General features: G+C 39.7%; 1 protein-coding gene across 25 annotated transcripts in view; it reads left to right on the plus strand.

The window, feature by feature from the left end:
• Positions 1 to 13,570, plus strand: part of FRYL (FRY like transcription coactivator) — a 411,199-nt gene that overhangs the window by 377,726 nt on the left and 19,903 nt on the right. For all 25 annotated transcript variants that reach the window (XR_010601883.1, XM_065598069.1, XM_065598065.1 and 22 more), the window contains 3 exons: positions 5,271 to 5,478; positions 8,897 to 9,046; positions 9,792 to 9,890. Coding sequence is in view for 24 of the 25 variants with exons in the window: in XM_065598069.1 (XP_065454141.1) it covers positions 5,271 to 5,478; positions 8,897 to 9,046; positions 9,792 to 9,890 (457 nt within the window). In the remaining variant the exon portion in view is untranslated. The remainder of the gene's footprint in view (positions 1 to 5,270; positions 5,479 to 8,896; positions 9,047 to 9,791; positions 9,891 to 13,570) is intronic.

Genomic DNA, 13,570 nt, shown 5'->3' on the forward strand with positions numbered 1-13,570 from the left:
AACCGCCACGGCAACTAACCCGCCCCCCCTCGCAGCAGCTACCCCTCCTTGCAAGCCCCACCTCCACGGCGGCTAACCCGGCCCGGGAAGCCCCTCCCCTCCCCTGCCCCGCGGAAGCTAACCCCGCCCCCCTCCATGGCAGCTAACCCCACCCGGGGAGCCCCCCCGTGGAAGCTAACACCACCCCTCTCCGCGGCAGCTAACGCCGCTCGGGGAGCCCGCCCCAGCTCACCTCCGCTCCGCCTCCTCTGCTGAGCATGCCGGTGCTGCTCTAATTCTCCTCTCCTCCCAGGCTTGTGTCGCCAATTGGAGGAGACTTAGAGCGTGGGCTGTGTGCTCAGCAGAGGAGGCAGAGTGGAGGTGATCTGGGACGGGAAGCAGTTCCCCTGTGCACCCCCTTTACTGCAGGCGCCCCTCCCCCCCACCAGCTGCCCCAGCTCACCTCCACTCCACCTCCTCGCCTGGGCGGGCTTTTAGGTGCCCTCAACCACTAGGCACCCTAGGCGGCTGCCTAGTTTGCCTAAGTGGTTGCACCGGCCCTGACTGTAGATGTCAGAAGATCGTTATTATATTACGTAGAAAGAACTAAAATCTGTTTGTAGCACTCCAAGACTTTTCATTGCTTATCATAATAAATCTAAAGGGATTGTTATTTTGTCACAAAGATTCTCAAAATGAGTATTGGATGGTATTATGACTGCTTACGGCATTAATAAAAAGAATCTTCCTTCAAACATTTGGACTCACTCTACCAGAGCACAAGCCATGTGAACAGCATGCCTAAGTCAAATACCAATGTCCAAAATCTGCAGAGCAGCTACCTGGCCTTTAGTGCATATGTTTATGAAACATTATTCATTAGTGGTTGCTTCAAGATCCGATGTCCATTTTTGAAGAACAGTTTTGCAATTTCTTTTCAAGTAACTCATGCCCCTCACCTCCTTTAATGATGACTTCTGTCTAATTCCATAAATGGGCTCCACAAGTGCACTAACACAGAGAAGAAAGAACAGTTACTTAATTTACAGAAACTGTGGTCCTTTGAGATGTTCTGCACATGTGGATCCCACAACCACCCTCTGTCCCTGCAACTTAGAGTGTGGATCCTGAGCAACAAAGTTGCAGTGTGGTTGCTATGCCCTTAAGCCCTTGGGAACAGGGGCTATGTGGGCATATAGGCCACATGTGTGACCCCTGCTGAACACCACTAGTGAAAATGTTCCAAACTCCTGTGCTGGGGTACATAGACACCTGTAAGTGCAATACATCTTGAAGAACCACTCTTACTGTGAGGTAAGTAACTATTGTTTTTCTCCGTTCAGGAAATGGAACTGTTGGGTCAGTCCTGGGCCCAGCTTCATCTGCTTTGCACTTCTGAACCAATGCATAACACATAAAAAGCTGTTCTTAGAGAAGCAGCATCACACAAGATAGACATTGTGGGGGAGGGATAGCTCAGTGGTTTGAGCATTGGCCGACTAAACCCAGGGTTGTGAGTTGAATCCTTGAGGGGGCCACTTAGGGATCTGGGGCAAAATCAGTACTTGGTCCTGTGAGTGAAGGCAGGGGGCTGGACTCGAGGACCTTTCAAGGTCCCTTCCAGTTCTAGGAGATAGGATATCTCCATTAATTTATTATTTTTATTTTTTTTTAAGACTCCTCAGTTGGCTCAAAACCATCAGCATAGGGGGAGGGGGAAAGTTTGGGGACCACAGAAGCACAGAAGGTAAGCTTTAGAAGTTCAGGGAGAGCAAGAAAGCACAGACTGAGAGTTTGATGATGAATAAACCACAATGAGAGAGGAACAGGAGCAGCTGAGCATTGCAGATTTTTATATTGGGTTACTGTAATATGCCTTGGAAAAATTAAAGGCTGATGCCAGTCGGCACCAGTTTGATTTGCCATGTACTAATTAGAATTCACCTGTTCTTGCAATGTGTTCACATTAAAAAAAAATTATTTCTAGCCCTAAGGGTGATGAAGATAACTGTTTAGGGTTAGTCCTCTGACTAATAGGTGTCTGGTAAATGTTGCAAGCTTTGCTTGTAGATTATGGGAGAAACTGCCTGCCTCTAGCCTGCTCACAAAGGCTTGCTTTACTTGTAGCTTTTATGGGTATTGCACTACTGAACTGAACATATGCAAATATTACAAAACCAACTTATTTCCTAGTGTCATGTTGTAAATGATTGCTGTGATGAGTAGTCTAAACAATATTGTTTTTCAAAAGATTTTCTCTGGTCAAGGCCTGAGAAAATAAGAAGGGGGAATTTGGTCTAGCAAGCATGGCTTAGCTGCTACAATCTACTACTAAAATTGTTAGCATCAAGAAGAATGCAAATTTGCGAGCATGTTATTGTGTTAAATGGACAAGTTTTATAAAATATGCTTTAAGTGCCTCTCTGAAAGGGAGGCTGGTACTGTGGGAGGGGGGAAATCATGTTAATTTTATAAAGTTTTTTATAAACGTCTCTAATTGCAAATAAAATAGTAAGCTTGTTGTGTAATAAAGCATCAAGAAAAATAATTGGGTAAAAATATAATTCATTCTAATACAGAAGTTTTTTAAAATTGTTAGTGACTTTGAGTATCAGCATTGATTAGTCTGTCTCATAATTAACAGCATTATCAGAGCATTGATACATGATGAAAAGTCCATCTGTAGGACATTCTTTAAACAAAAACTTGTTAAATTGTCCATAAAAGTGGACCTGTTCCAATCTATTTCCATCCACATATAGATTCATAGATTCTAGGACTGGAAGGGACCTCAAGAGGTCATAGAGTCCAGTCCCCTGCCCACATGGCAGGACCAAATACTGTCTAGACCATCCCGGATAGACATTTATCTAACCTACTCTTAAATATCTCCAGAGATGGAGATTCCACAACCTCCCTAGGCAATTTGTTCCAGTGTTTAACCACCCTGACAGTTAGGAACTTTTTCCTAAACTTTAACCTAGACCTCCCTTCTGCAGTTTAAGCCCATTGCTTCTTGTTCTATCCTTAGAGGCTAAGGAGAACAAGTTTTCTCCCTCCTCCTTATGACACCCTTTAGATACCTGAAAACTACTATCATGTCCCCTCTGTCTTCTCTTTTCCAAACTAAACAAACCCAATTCTTTCAGCCTTCCTTCATAGGTCATGTTCTCAAGACCTTTAATCATTCTTGTTGCTCTTCTCTGGACCCTCTCCAATTTCTCCACATCTTTCTTGAAATGCAGTGCCCAGAACTGGACACAATACTCCAGCTGAGGCCTAACCAGCGCAGAGTAGAGTGGAAGAATGACTTCTCGTGTCTTGCTCACAACACACCTGTTAATACATCCCAGAATCATGTTTGCTTTTTTTGCAACAGCATCACACTGTTGACTCATATTTAGCTTGTGGTCCACTATAACCCCTAGAACCCTTTCTGCTGTACTCCTTCCTAGACAGTCTCTTCCCATTCTGTATGTGTGAAACTGATTTTTCCTTCCTAAGTGGAGCACTTTGCATTTGTCTTTGTTAAACTTCATCCTGTTTACCCCCTCAGCCCATTTCTCCAATTTGTCCAGATCATTTTGAATTATGACCCTGTCCTCCAAAGCAGTTGCAATCCCTCCCAGTTTGGTATCATCCGCAAACTTAATAAGCGTACTTTCTATGCCAATATCTAAGTCATTAATGAATTTGTTGAACAGAGCTGGTCCCAAAACAGACCCCTGCGGAACCCCACTTGTTATGCCTTTCCAGCAGGAGTGGGAACCATTAATAACTCTCTGAGTACGGTTATCCAGCCAGTTATGCACCCACCTTATAGTAGCCCCATCTAAATTGTATTTGCCTAATTTATCGATAAGAATATCATGCGAGACCATATCAAATGCCTTACTAAAGTCTAGGTATACCACATCCACAGCTTCTCCCTTATCCACAAGACTCGTTATCCTATCAAAGAAAACTATCAGATTGGTTTGACACGATTTGTTCTTTACAAATCCATGCTGGCTATCCCCTATCACTTTACCACCTTCCAAGTGTTTGCAGATGATTTCCTTAATTACTTGCTCCATTATCTTCCGTGGCACAGAAGTTAAACAAACTGGTCTGTAGTTTCCTGGGTTGTTTTTATTTCCCTTTTTATAGATGGGCACTATATTTGCCCTTTTCCAGCCTTCTGGAATCTCTCCTGTCTTCCATGATTTTCCAAAGATAATAGCTAGAGGCTCAGATACCTCCTCTATTAGCTCCTTGAGTATTCTAGGATGCATTTCATCAGGCCCTGGTGACTTGCAGGCATCTAACTTTTCTAAGTGATTTTTAACTTGTTCTTTTTTTATTTTATCTGCTAAACCTACCCCCTTCCCATTAGCATTCACTAGGTTAGGCATTCCTTCAAACTTCTCAGTGAAGACCGAAACAAAGTAGTCATTATGCATCTCTTCCATTTCCAAGTTTCCTGTTACTGTTTCTCCCTCTTCACTGAGCAGTGGGCCTACCCTGTCTTTGGTCTTCCTCTTGCTTCTAATATATTGATAAAAAGTCTTCTTGTTTCCCTTTATTCCCCTAGCTAGTTTGAGCTCATTTTGTGCCTTTGCCTTTATAATCTTGCCCCTGCATTCCTGTGTTGTTTGCCTATATTCATCCTTTGTAATCTGTCCTAGTTTCCATTTTTTATATGACTCCTTTTTATTTTTTAGATCATGCAAGATCTCATGGTTAAGCCAAGGTGGTCTTTTGCCACATTTTCTATCTTTCCTAACCAGTGGAATAGATGTTACTTAAGATAATTTTAAAAATTGGTATACTGCAGCAAGAGCTTTTGGGTTGCTCCCAAGACAAGCTAGAGCTTTGTTACATTGCAGATGATCAGATAGCCAAGGAGTGGAATATTCATTAAATTATTTTTGGCAAGAAAATATGTCCCTTTCTTAAATGATCTGTGGATAAAAATGTTAAACAGAAACAGCATAAGATATGTTTACTCTGCTTGCTTTGTTAGACTTATTGGATATTTGGGGCTGTAAGTATCAACATTTATATTTATAGCAGCAAACGCCTTTCTTACAAAAGCCTTTTAACCTCCTGCTTCGTTGTCTATAGTTTCACTGCAGATTTCATTTTGTTCAAAACAAAATAGAATTCTCTCTAGATTTTTAATTTTAGTGATTCAGTTATACTGCATGTTCTAATTAAAATTTTCAAAATAAATTAGATTAGTGAAAACTGTTTCTTTTTTTCCCTCATAATATTTACTGACAAGCTTACATCATTTACTTTATTTACAGCCAAGATGAGGAAGAACAGGATGGTTTTCCAGAAGTACAGACTTCCCCACCACCTTCACCATTTCTTTCTGCCATATTGGCAGCTTTTCAACCAGTGGCATATGATGATGAAGAAGAGGCCTGGCGCTGCCATGTCAATCAGATGCTGTCAGACACTGATGGATCTTGTGCAGTCTATACTTTTCATGTGTTCTCCAGATTATTTCAGGTCAGTGACTCATTACTAATTAGTTTCTGACCCTTTTCCAAACAGCTTATTTTTCTAATTAATTTTCCAAGGCCTGACACTACCATAAATAATTCAACTATATTACAATAATGTTGTTATATGATCATGAAGTATTTTTCCACAGGACTCTGCCTCATTCAATTCAGAGGATGGATACTGTGCAGGAAATGAGGCATCTGTTCAGTATTTCTTTTTATCCTCAACATTTGTGTGTCCCACCCCACACACACTTTTTTTTACTGAACATCATCCAAACCCTTTGCTGATTGCAGAGTTATTGATTTCTTCATGAGCTTTTCTGTGGCACTCATCACTAAAGTATGCCAGCCTAACAAATATTATTGAGTTTATCTTCACAAAACCCCACGAGGTAAGGAGGTTTTTCACAGAAAGGGAATTGATACACTAGAGATTAAGTTCAAAAATTTCTGTTAATTTAGGTTGCCTCGATGATTGGGAGCCCAGCTAGGGCCTGATTTTTTTCAGAGTACTTAGCATTTTTATAGCACTTGATATGTTCTAAGCACTGCAGATTAGGCATTCATTAATTAATCCTCCCAATATCCTGTGAGGAGGTGGATAAGTATTATTACCTCAGTGAAACTGACGCAGAAAGACAAAGTGACTTGATCAAGGCCACACAGTGAGTGAGTGGCAGAGCAAATATTAAAATTCAAGACTCCTGACCCCAATTCTGTGCTCATTCCTCCAGACTACACTGTCTTACTGCCAGAGGCTTGAGCATCAACTCCCAGTTAATTCAGCTATAGTTACAAGTGCTCAACTTCTCTGAAAATCAGACCACAGCTGTCTGAAGTCTGGGCACCCAGAAGAAGAGAAACAAACTTAGTATCCACTTGTGAAAATGTTGATGTAAGTGATTTGTTCAGCATCGCACAGGAAGTCTGTGACAGAGGTAATGATACAACACAGTCCTACTGGGTGGCATTCAACTGCCTTGACCAGGAAACCATCATTTCTCTTGCTACAGTCCCCTGCCTCATTCACTATACACCTTTCAAATTCTGCAATAAATGAAGAAGGGATGGTTCAGACAGCAGGTTCATTCACTACATAACCCTCATTCATTCCCTGATCACCATCCATCCTGTGCACTGAATGACGCAGGGGTCCAGTGAGAAAAAAAGTATGTGATTTTGTAATTAAAGACTGTATCACAATTAGTACCCCATATACTCTGATTCTCTGCTGAATTTGTCATTTTATCATATGCTATGGAATTCCACGCTTTGGCTACAGATACCTGCCATTTTAGTCCTCCCTGCTCCACCATGGCCTGGCTTCAGCTTCCTCTCTCTCTGCTGCTTTCACCACAAGGGGGAGTGCATTACATAAGCAGCACTCTCGCTTTCCCTGATATTCATAAAATGGGGAGCCAGAAAGCGGAGCAACAGCTCTCCCTGGCTCCTGAGGACTAACCTTGACTAGCTGTGAAGGTGTGTGCCCTGGGGGGAATGTAGCAAACCAGGGCCAAGTCATTGGGCTGCAGGCGATGGGGAGATTTCCATCTCACCCAGGCTCTGACGTGTGCAGGAATGGATTAAGGTAATTGGGGTCCATAGGCATAGCACAAGAAGGCAAAGGGGCCTCTTGTGACCACACCCACTCCTGCACCATAGCCCCAAACCCCCATTTGGAGTAGCAATGACAGAGAAAAGCTGAGTACTCTTTTCACAGTGTCCTGAGCATCTAGTTACATTGGGAGTAACTGTTCTCTGTTACCCAGAGGAAAATTTAGAGAATTCAGCAACATATTATAAAAAATCAACAAATTGAGCTACTTAGTATTTCTGTGGAATTGAGAGTTTCCTGCTACTGAACTAAGGAGTACCTGCTATAGAATCTGTCCATTGTGAGGGGGCCGTGATCATAACGCATAAGTGCAAGTAGCAGAATGAAGGTTGAACAGACAACCTTAATCCTGGCATTTCCTAGCTACTGAGTGCTTGACTTTGCAATCTTACTAACAGTATTTGAATGTAGATTTTTTGTATGTAATTTTTCAGGTATTACAAAAATAATTTATAGGAACATACTAGGTCAGAACCATAGTCTTATAAACATATTTAATTTAAAAAAAATGAATAAACATAATTTAAAAAGTTTTCTAAAGTATTATTTTCTATGTTATATCAAATATATGATGGTGTTTGCTGGCTTAAACTTTTAATTGGCACTTGTTGATAATGACCTGCATAAATCACTTATTATCATTTATTTGTAGGACCCTACCAAATTCTCAGCCGTGAAAAACATGTCACGGACTGTGAAATCTAATCTTCCCTAGCTAGGTTCCAGATTTCATGGGATCGTCTACCCTGCACAGGGCTCCAGCTGCTAGTCCACTGGAAATGGGGAGGAATGAGCCTTCCCCTGCAGGGACTGCTCCTAGGGTGGGTCATACCCACCTCCAGGATCTCCCCCAGCAGCAGGAAGCTCCGTGGCTCCAGCTGTCACTCCCCCTTCCACCCTTGTGTTGGGAGGCTGCAGCTCCAGCTGTCGCCTCCTGTCTTCTCCCCCCCCCCCCCCCCGAGCATGGAGGAGACTGCTGAGAAAACCAGACATATGGTAAGTCCCTCGCCCCCCCCCCATGCCCTACCACCCTCACTTCTGTGCTGCCACTGGTGGTGGCGCTGGCTTTAGAGCGGGCTCCCAGCCAGCAGCCTTCCTCTCTGGCTGCCTACCTCTGAAGGCAGCGCCTCTGCCAGCAGCAGGGCAGCAGTAAGGGTGTCAGTCTCATGACCCCCCTACAATAGCCTTGCAGCCCTTCCACCCTGACTGCCTTTTGGGTCGGGACTCCCACAGTTACACCACTGTGAAATTTCAGATGTAAATATCTGAAAACATGAAATTGACTAATTTAAAAAAAAAAAACTGGCTGTGAAATTGACCAAAATAGACCATGAATTTGGTAGGGTCCTATTTATTTGTATTATCGTAGCATTTACCAGCCCCAATCATGGACAAAGATCCTATTGAAGTAGGCATTGTACAAAAAGAATCCCTGCCCCAAAAGAGTTTACAATCTTAAATTGTGGATTTACTACTCCTAAATAATGCATTCATCCCTGACTCAAGGCAATATATAGTACCATAATTTTGGGAACTATTCCTCTTCTTATAATGTTTTACTGCTTTTATCATGCAAACAGTCTATATTGTGTGTGTGTGTGTGTGTGTGTGTGTGTGTGTGTGTGTGTGTGTGTGTGTGTGTAATTTAATAATTACAAAAAAAAAGTGTGTTGTCATAAACAATAATAGTTTACATAGAAATTCTTTGTCATAATAGAAAAAAAGATTTCCTTTATCTGGAAGAAGAAAGGAAAAAAGGAAGTAATGCAAAGTAAATATTTCTTTCTATTATTTGTTCTTCTAGACCATTCAAAGAAAGTTTGGGACTATAACAAATGATTCAATCAGTTTTCTTGGTGAAGGTCTACAGCGTATTGGAACAAAATTTAAAAGTTCACTGGAGGTGATGATGATGTGTTCGGAATGCCCAACAGTCTTTATTGATGCTGAAACGGTAAAATCTCATGTACAGTCAGCAATACAGTGCTAGATTAAAATATCTATTATTTAGTAATCTTTCTGCAGGGGCACAGAATGTTTTATGGTTTAACCTTTGCAAAATAATATTGAGGGAATTTTTTCAAAGGTACAGGTAGGCAGCCACCAGATAGTAGTGCCTTTGACAATCTCTCCCATTGTCACTAACTGCAGCAGCATAGATAGTACTTGTATTTAAAAATAAAAAAGATTAATTTGTATAAATGAAACAGAAGAGTATTAAAACAATAGTTTATAGCTGTAAATTCAGTTGTGAAATATAGCCCTTTCTAATTATACAAAAATTGTTAAATATAATTATTTCTCGCAAGTAACTTCTAAATGGTAAGGACAAACAATGGATTGAATTAGATAGTAGACGTCAATTAATTTCACTCACTGTTCTTTACAAGGTTTCATTTGTCAAACTAAATGGTGCATCGGGGGCGGGGGGACATTCAATATCCTTCTATTTATAAATGGTCAGAGTTCCTTTGAGGTCTCTGATCCAAGTTCTAACTAGGCACAACCCTGCTTACCTTACAAGATCTTACTGGATCTCAGCTTGGGGTGATGTGGCTGCAAATGTTTGTTTAAACCTAAAAACAGAGGTTTTACATGTGATGTGCACAACAGCTAGTTTTATGTGATATCCCAAATGTGGTCTAACAATTTAAGTGTTTAATTTGTTTGTAGAAAAAAAAAATATTTTTCTATTCTAGCTGATGTCCTGTGGCTTACTAGAAATGTTGAAGTTCAGCGTTCTAGAGCTCCAAGAACATCTAGATACCTATAATGCCAAAAGAGAGGCAGCAGAGCAGGTGAGTCTGCATTATTCCATAGGCTGATGCCTTTTTTAGAATTTAAGAGAATACTAGAATTTCAAGAGATTATCAAGGAGATTTTAAAAAGCTACATGTCTGTCTTGTATCTCAAACAAAATAGTAGACTTAAAGTTAAAAAAGAAATTGCTGTGGCATACTGATGGAATAGCTTGCTTCCTTTTGTTACTACCATTCTCTGTTCTGTTATGTATAGTTTGAAAGAGTTGTTTGTGCTATGGATAGTTGTTGCACCTACCCACACATATTGCTTTTTTACTGTATTTATGGGTAATTGTTAGATGTTCAAAAGGTAAAAGAGAATTTTAGCATCAATGCTGAACTCATCGTAGGCTTGTTACTCCTTTATATAAGTACTATGGGTTAGAGAGGGTCTGTGGTGCTGAGATTTAAAATAAAGTTGACATTTAGACAATATGATGAAATAGTTTAGACCCTGAAGGTATATTTAATGCCTAGCCTCTGTACAAAGTGTATTAGGTTTAAAAATTGAACTTTCAGCAAAGCATGTGCGCTTGTTTTTGTGAACCAATGTCATGACACTGACTTTAGAAGGATACTAACTCAGGAAATTCAAACAGCTTTCCCTTTCACCAACTAAAAGAAAATATGGAACCAGATTCACCTCTGCAGATGCAGGAAGAGATGCAATTTGTACACACCTGTGTAGGAGTAATTGTCTAGAAAAGGGATCGGCCTCTGGGAAGGGTAGTGCTGGTACTGTTGTCACTGACCACTGGGGTGCCATTTGGAGAGGACATTTTGAAAATGTTGCTGGTGATCTGTAGAAGTCTTCTCAGAAGCTGCTCAGGAAATGTACCGAATCAGTTCCATGCAGGCTTACCCTAAGGGCTTGCATCCATTGATATATCCAAAGATGTGAGCCTGGGACATTGGCTCTGAATTTGGTCTTTCTAGCTCTTCTGTTTTGAAAACATAAATGGTCTCTTTTGGTATTTCCCTAATAGATTCAAGTAGGCATCGGGTTGTGTGATAAACATCAATCTTACACCATTCAAAGTATGTAATGACCATAAACACATCATACTTGCAATCACCTATCAAATGGTTCAGACATGCTGCCACATTTTTGTTAGAAGGAGTCTCAAGAGGCATCCAGTTTCCTGGGTAAAGTATCTCCATACTTAATTAGACTCCATCAGTTTGAACTTCATGGAGAAACATTTTTGAAAACTCTAGTTTTTATTAGAGCCTTTTAATTGTGTTTCCTGAATTTTATTAAAAAGGTTTTTTTTAACATTTTTAATAAAGACTTTTTTTGTCCTGTCTGTGATATTATTAAGGGTCTTCTTTAGCTGGGAGAAAAATTGATTATACAGAGGAAACAGTGAAACTGATTATACTCAAGAGAACTTGATCTAATTTTATTTGGAGTCAATGGAGAGTCTGCCACTGACTTCAGTGGGAGTTGGATCAGATCCAAAGTTCTATGAAATGCACAATGTAAACAAACTGTAAAAAAGAGGTTTCAGAGTAGCAGCCATGTTAGCTTCTATCCGCAAAAAGACCAGGATGCATCCGAAGAAGTGGGCTGTAGCCCATGAAAGCTTATGTTCAAATAAATATGTTAGTCTCTAAGGTGCCACAAGTACTCCTGTTCTTTTTGTAAAAAAAGGCATTTTTTTTCACCCTAGTCTCCTCCAGTTACAGTAATATTAGAAATCACACCATAATAGATCCTAAATTTTCACACAGAGGTGATTTTTCTAGTTGGCATTGTCCTTTTAAATATACACTTAGGGAGAGAAATTTCAATTAGGTTTATTAGAAAGGCTACTGTATTCTCAGCCAAGACGCTTTTTAGTTTGAGATGAGACTAAATCAAAACATAAATGAAACACGTGGTTTCATCTTAGTCTTTTCAAAGTCATCATTGCAGCCAAAATCAAAAGAATTGATTTTTTTATGTTTAGTAGATGGCTCAAATAAAAAAGGTCTGCTTGTTTATTAGTATTAGTTAGTTACCCTTACTAGTATCACACTACTTCCATTTTTTAAAAACCTGATAAATCCTAAACAATAATTGGATTATGAGAAGCACAAGTATAAGTGTCTTGCACTAACTATATTTCTGATTAAGTTTAAATCTCATCTAATCATAGGGATGGCCCCATTACCAAAGTATCAGAGTGCCACACAGTCTGTAATGTATATATTCTTAAATCCCTGTGAAATAGGGAAATATTATTTTCCCCATTTTACAGATGGAGAACTGAGGCACAGAAAGGCTAAGTGACTTGCCCAAGATCACCCATGAAGTCTGAGGCAGAGTAGGGACTTGAACCTAGGTATGTGTTTATACTCTGAAAAGTGACTATGCAAAATGGCATTGTGAGATTCTCTCCATGTGGATTGTTTCTCAGTGAGTTAAATTGCCCATTATACACGTGTGATTTTTTTTCTAATTGTTGAATAAGAAAGTATCAATCTTAGTCACCTTTCTAACCATAAATGCACTTTAAATTTTCAACTATATTTTTGTATTTTCATTTTTTGTTATAGATTATTCTATGCATAAAGATAATGCAGAATCTCTTTGAGTACTCTACATTTTGTTTATCTAAAGGAATCTGGTGTATGGAAGTTAATGATGGCCTCTGTCAATATATCACAGAGGAGCACATATTTTCTGTAGTGATGCTGTCAAAAGACTGCCCAAGGACTATTTCTGTGTTCAGCCTGTCTTCTACTGCAGTATTTGTGAGTGATTAGGGCAGGGCAAAGGTTTCATTGGGTCAGAGAAATTGTTCTGAAACAACTGAGAGCCTAAGGCAGATTTGGCTGTTTATTCTTTTAATTTACATCAAGAAAAAAAATGGTAAAACTTTTATCAGTTTTAGTTAACATAATATAATTTAATTTAGAAATAGTGGCTAATTTTCTCCCAACAATTTTCTTGTTCTACAATTTTGAAACATATTCTTTTCATTTCTTCAATGAGTTCATTCTTTGTTCACAATCGTTTGCGTATTATACAATGAATGGAGACTTGGGAGTCTTCAGAAGCGTTGAGCTAAAGCACAGGGAAGTTAAATAAACAAGGCACAAAAAAATATTGATTCAACGGTGTAGCCAATTGTTTTACTGCAGTTGCTGTTCATTCTTTAAAATGTTCAAGAGACCAATTAACCTAACTTAGCCAAATTTATTGTTTAAAATCAAAGTAGTACAAGACAGACATACAAATTCTCACAGCATGTTCACCATACACAGATTGCATGCTTCAGAGATGAGTATTTCAGCTAGCAGTATTTATTGGATGACTTTACAAGTTACAAAACTCTTTACACATTGCTAAAATCCAGTTCACCAGTTCACACCAGTTCTTTAGCTTGTTGTTCTGTACTTTCCTTATTTTTCGTTTGGCAACTAGCATTCCAGGTACTGGTCCATAAAGGTTACCTCCCTGTACTTTCCCATATCTCATCTGATATTCCATTCTAAGTACTGATGAGCCATGAAAGTTTCCCCTAACTGTACTTGGTACAAAGTATTCTTGCATCTTTGCTTTGGCAAGTTTCCTGTTTTCTAATACCAAAGCTGACTTCAGGTTTTCAAAGTGTTGCAGGATACATTATTTGGGCGAACAGGGTGTAGGAAGAGCATATTACATTCAGTTAACATAACTTCCCTACACT

This window comes from Chrysemys picta, chromosome 5 (assembly GCF_011386835.1).
Source record: "Chrysemys picta bellii isolate R12L10 chromosome 5, ASM1138683v2, whole genome shotgun sequence".
In the NCBI taxonomy this organism is placed as follows: Eukaryota; Metazoa; Chordata; order Testudines; family Emydidae; genus Chrysemys; species Chrysemys picta.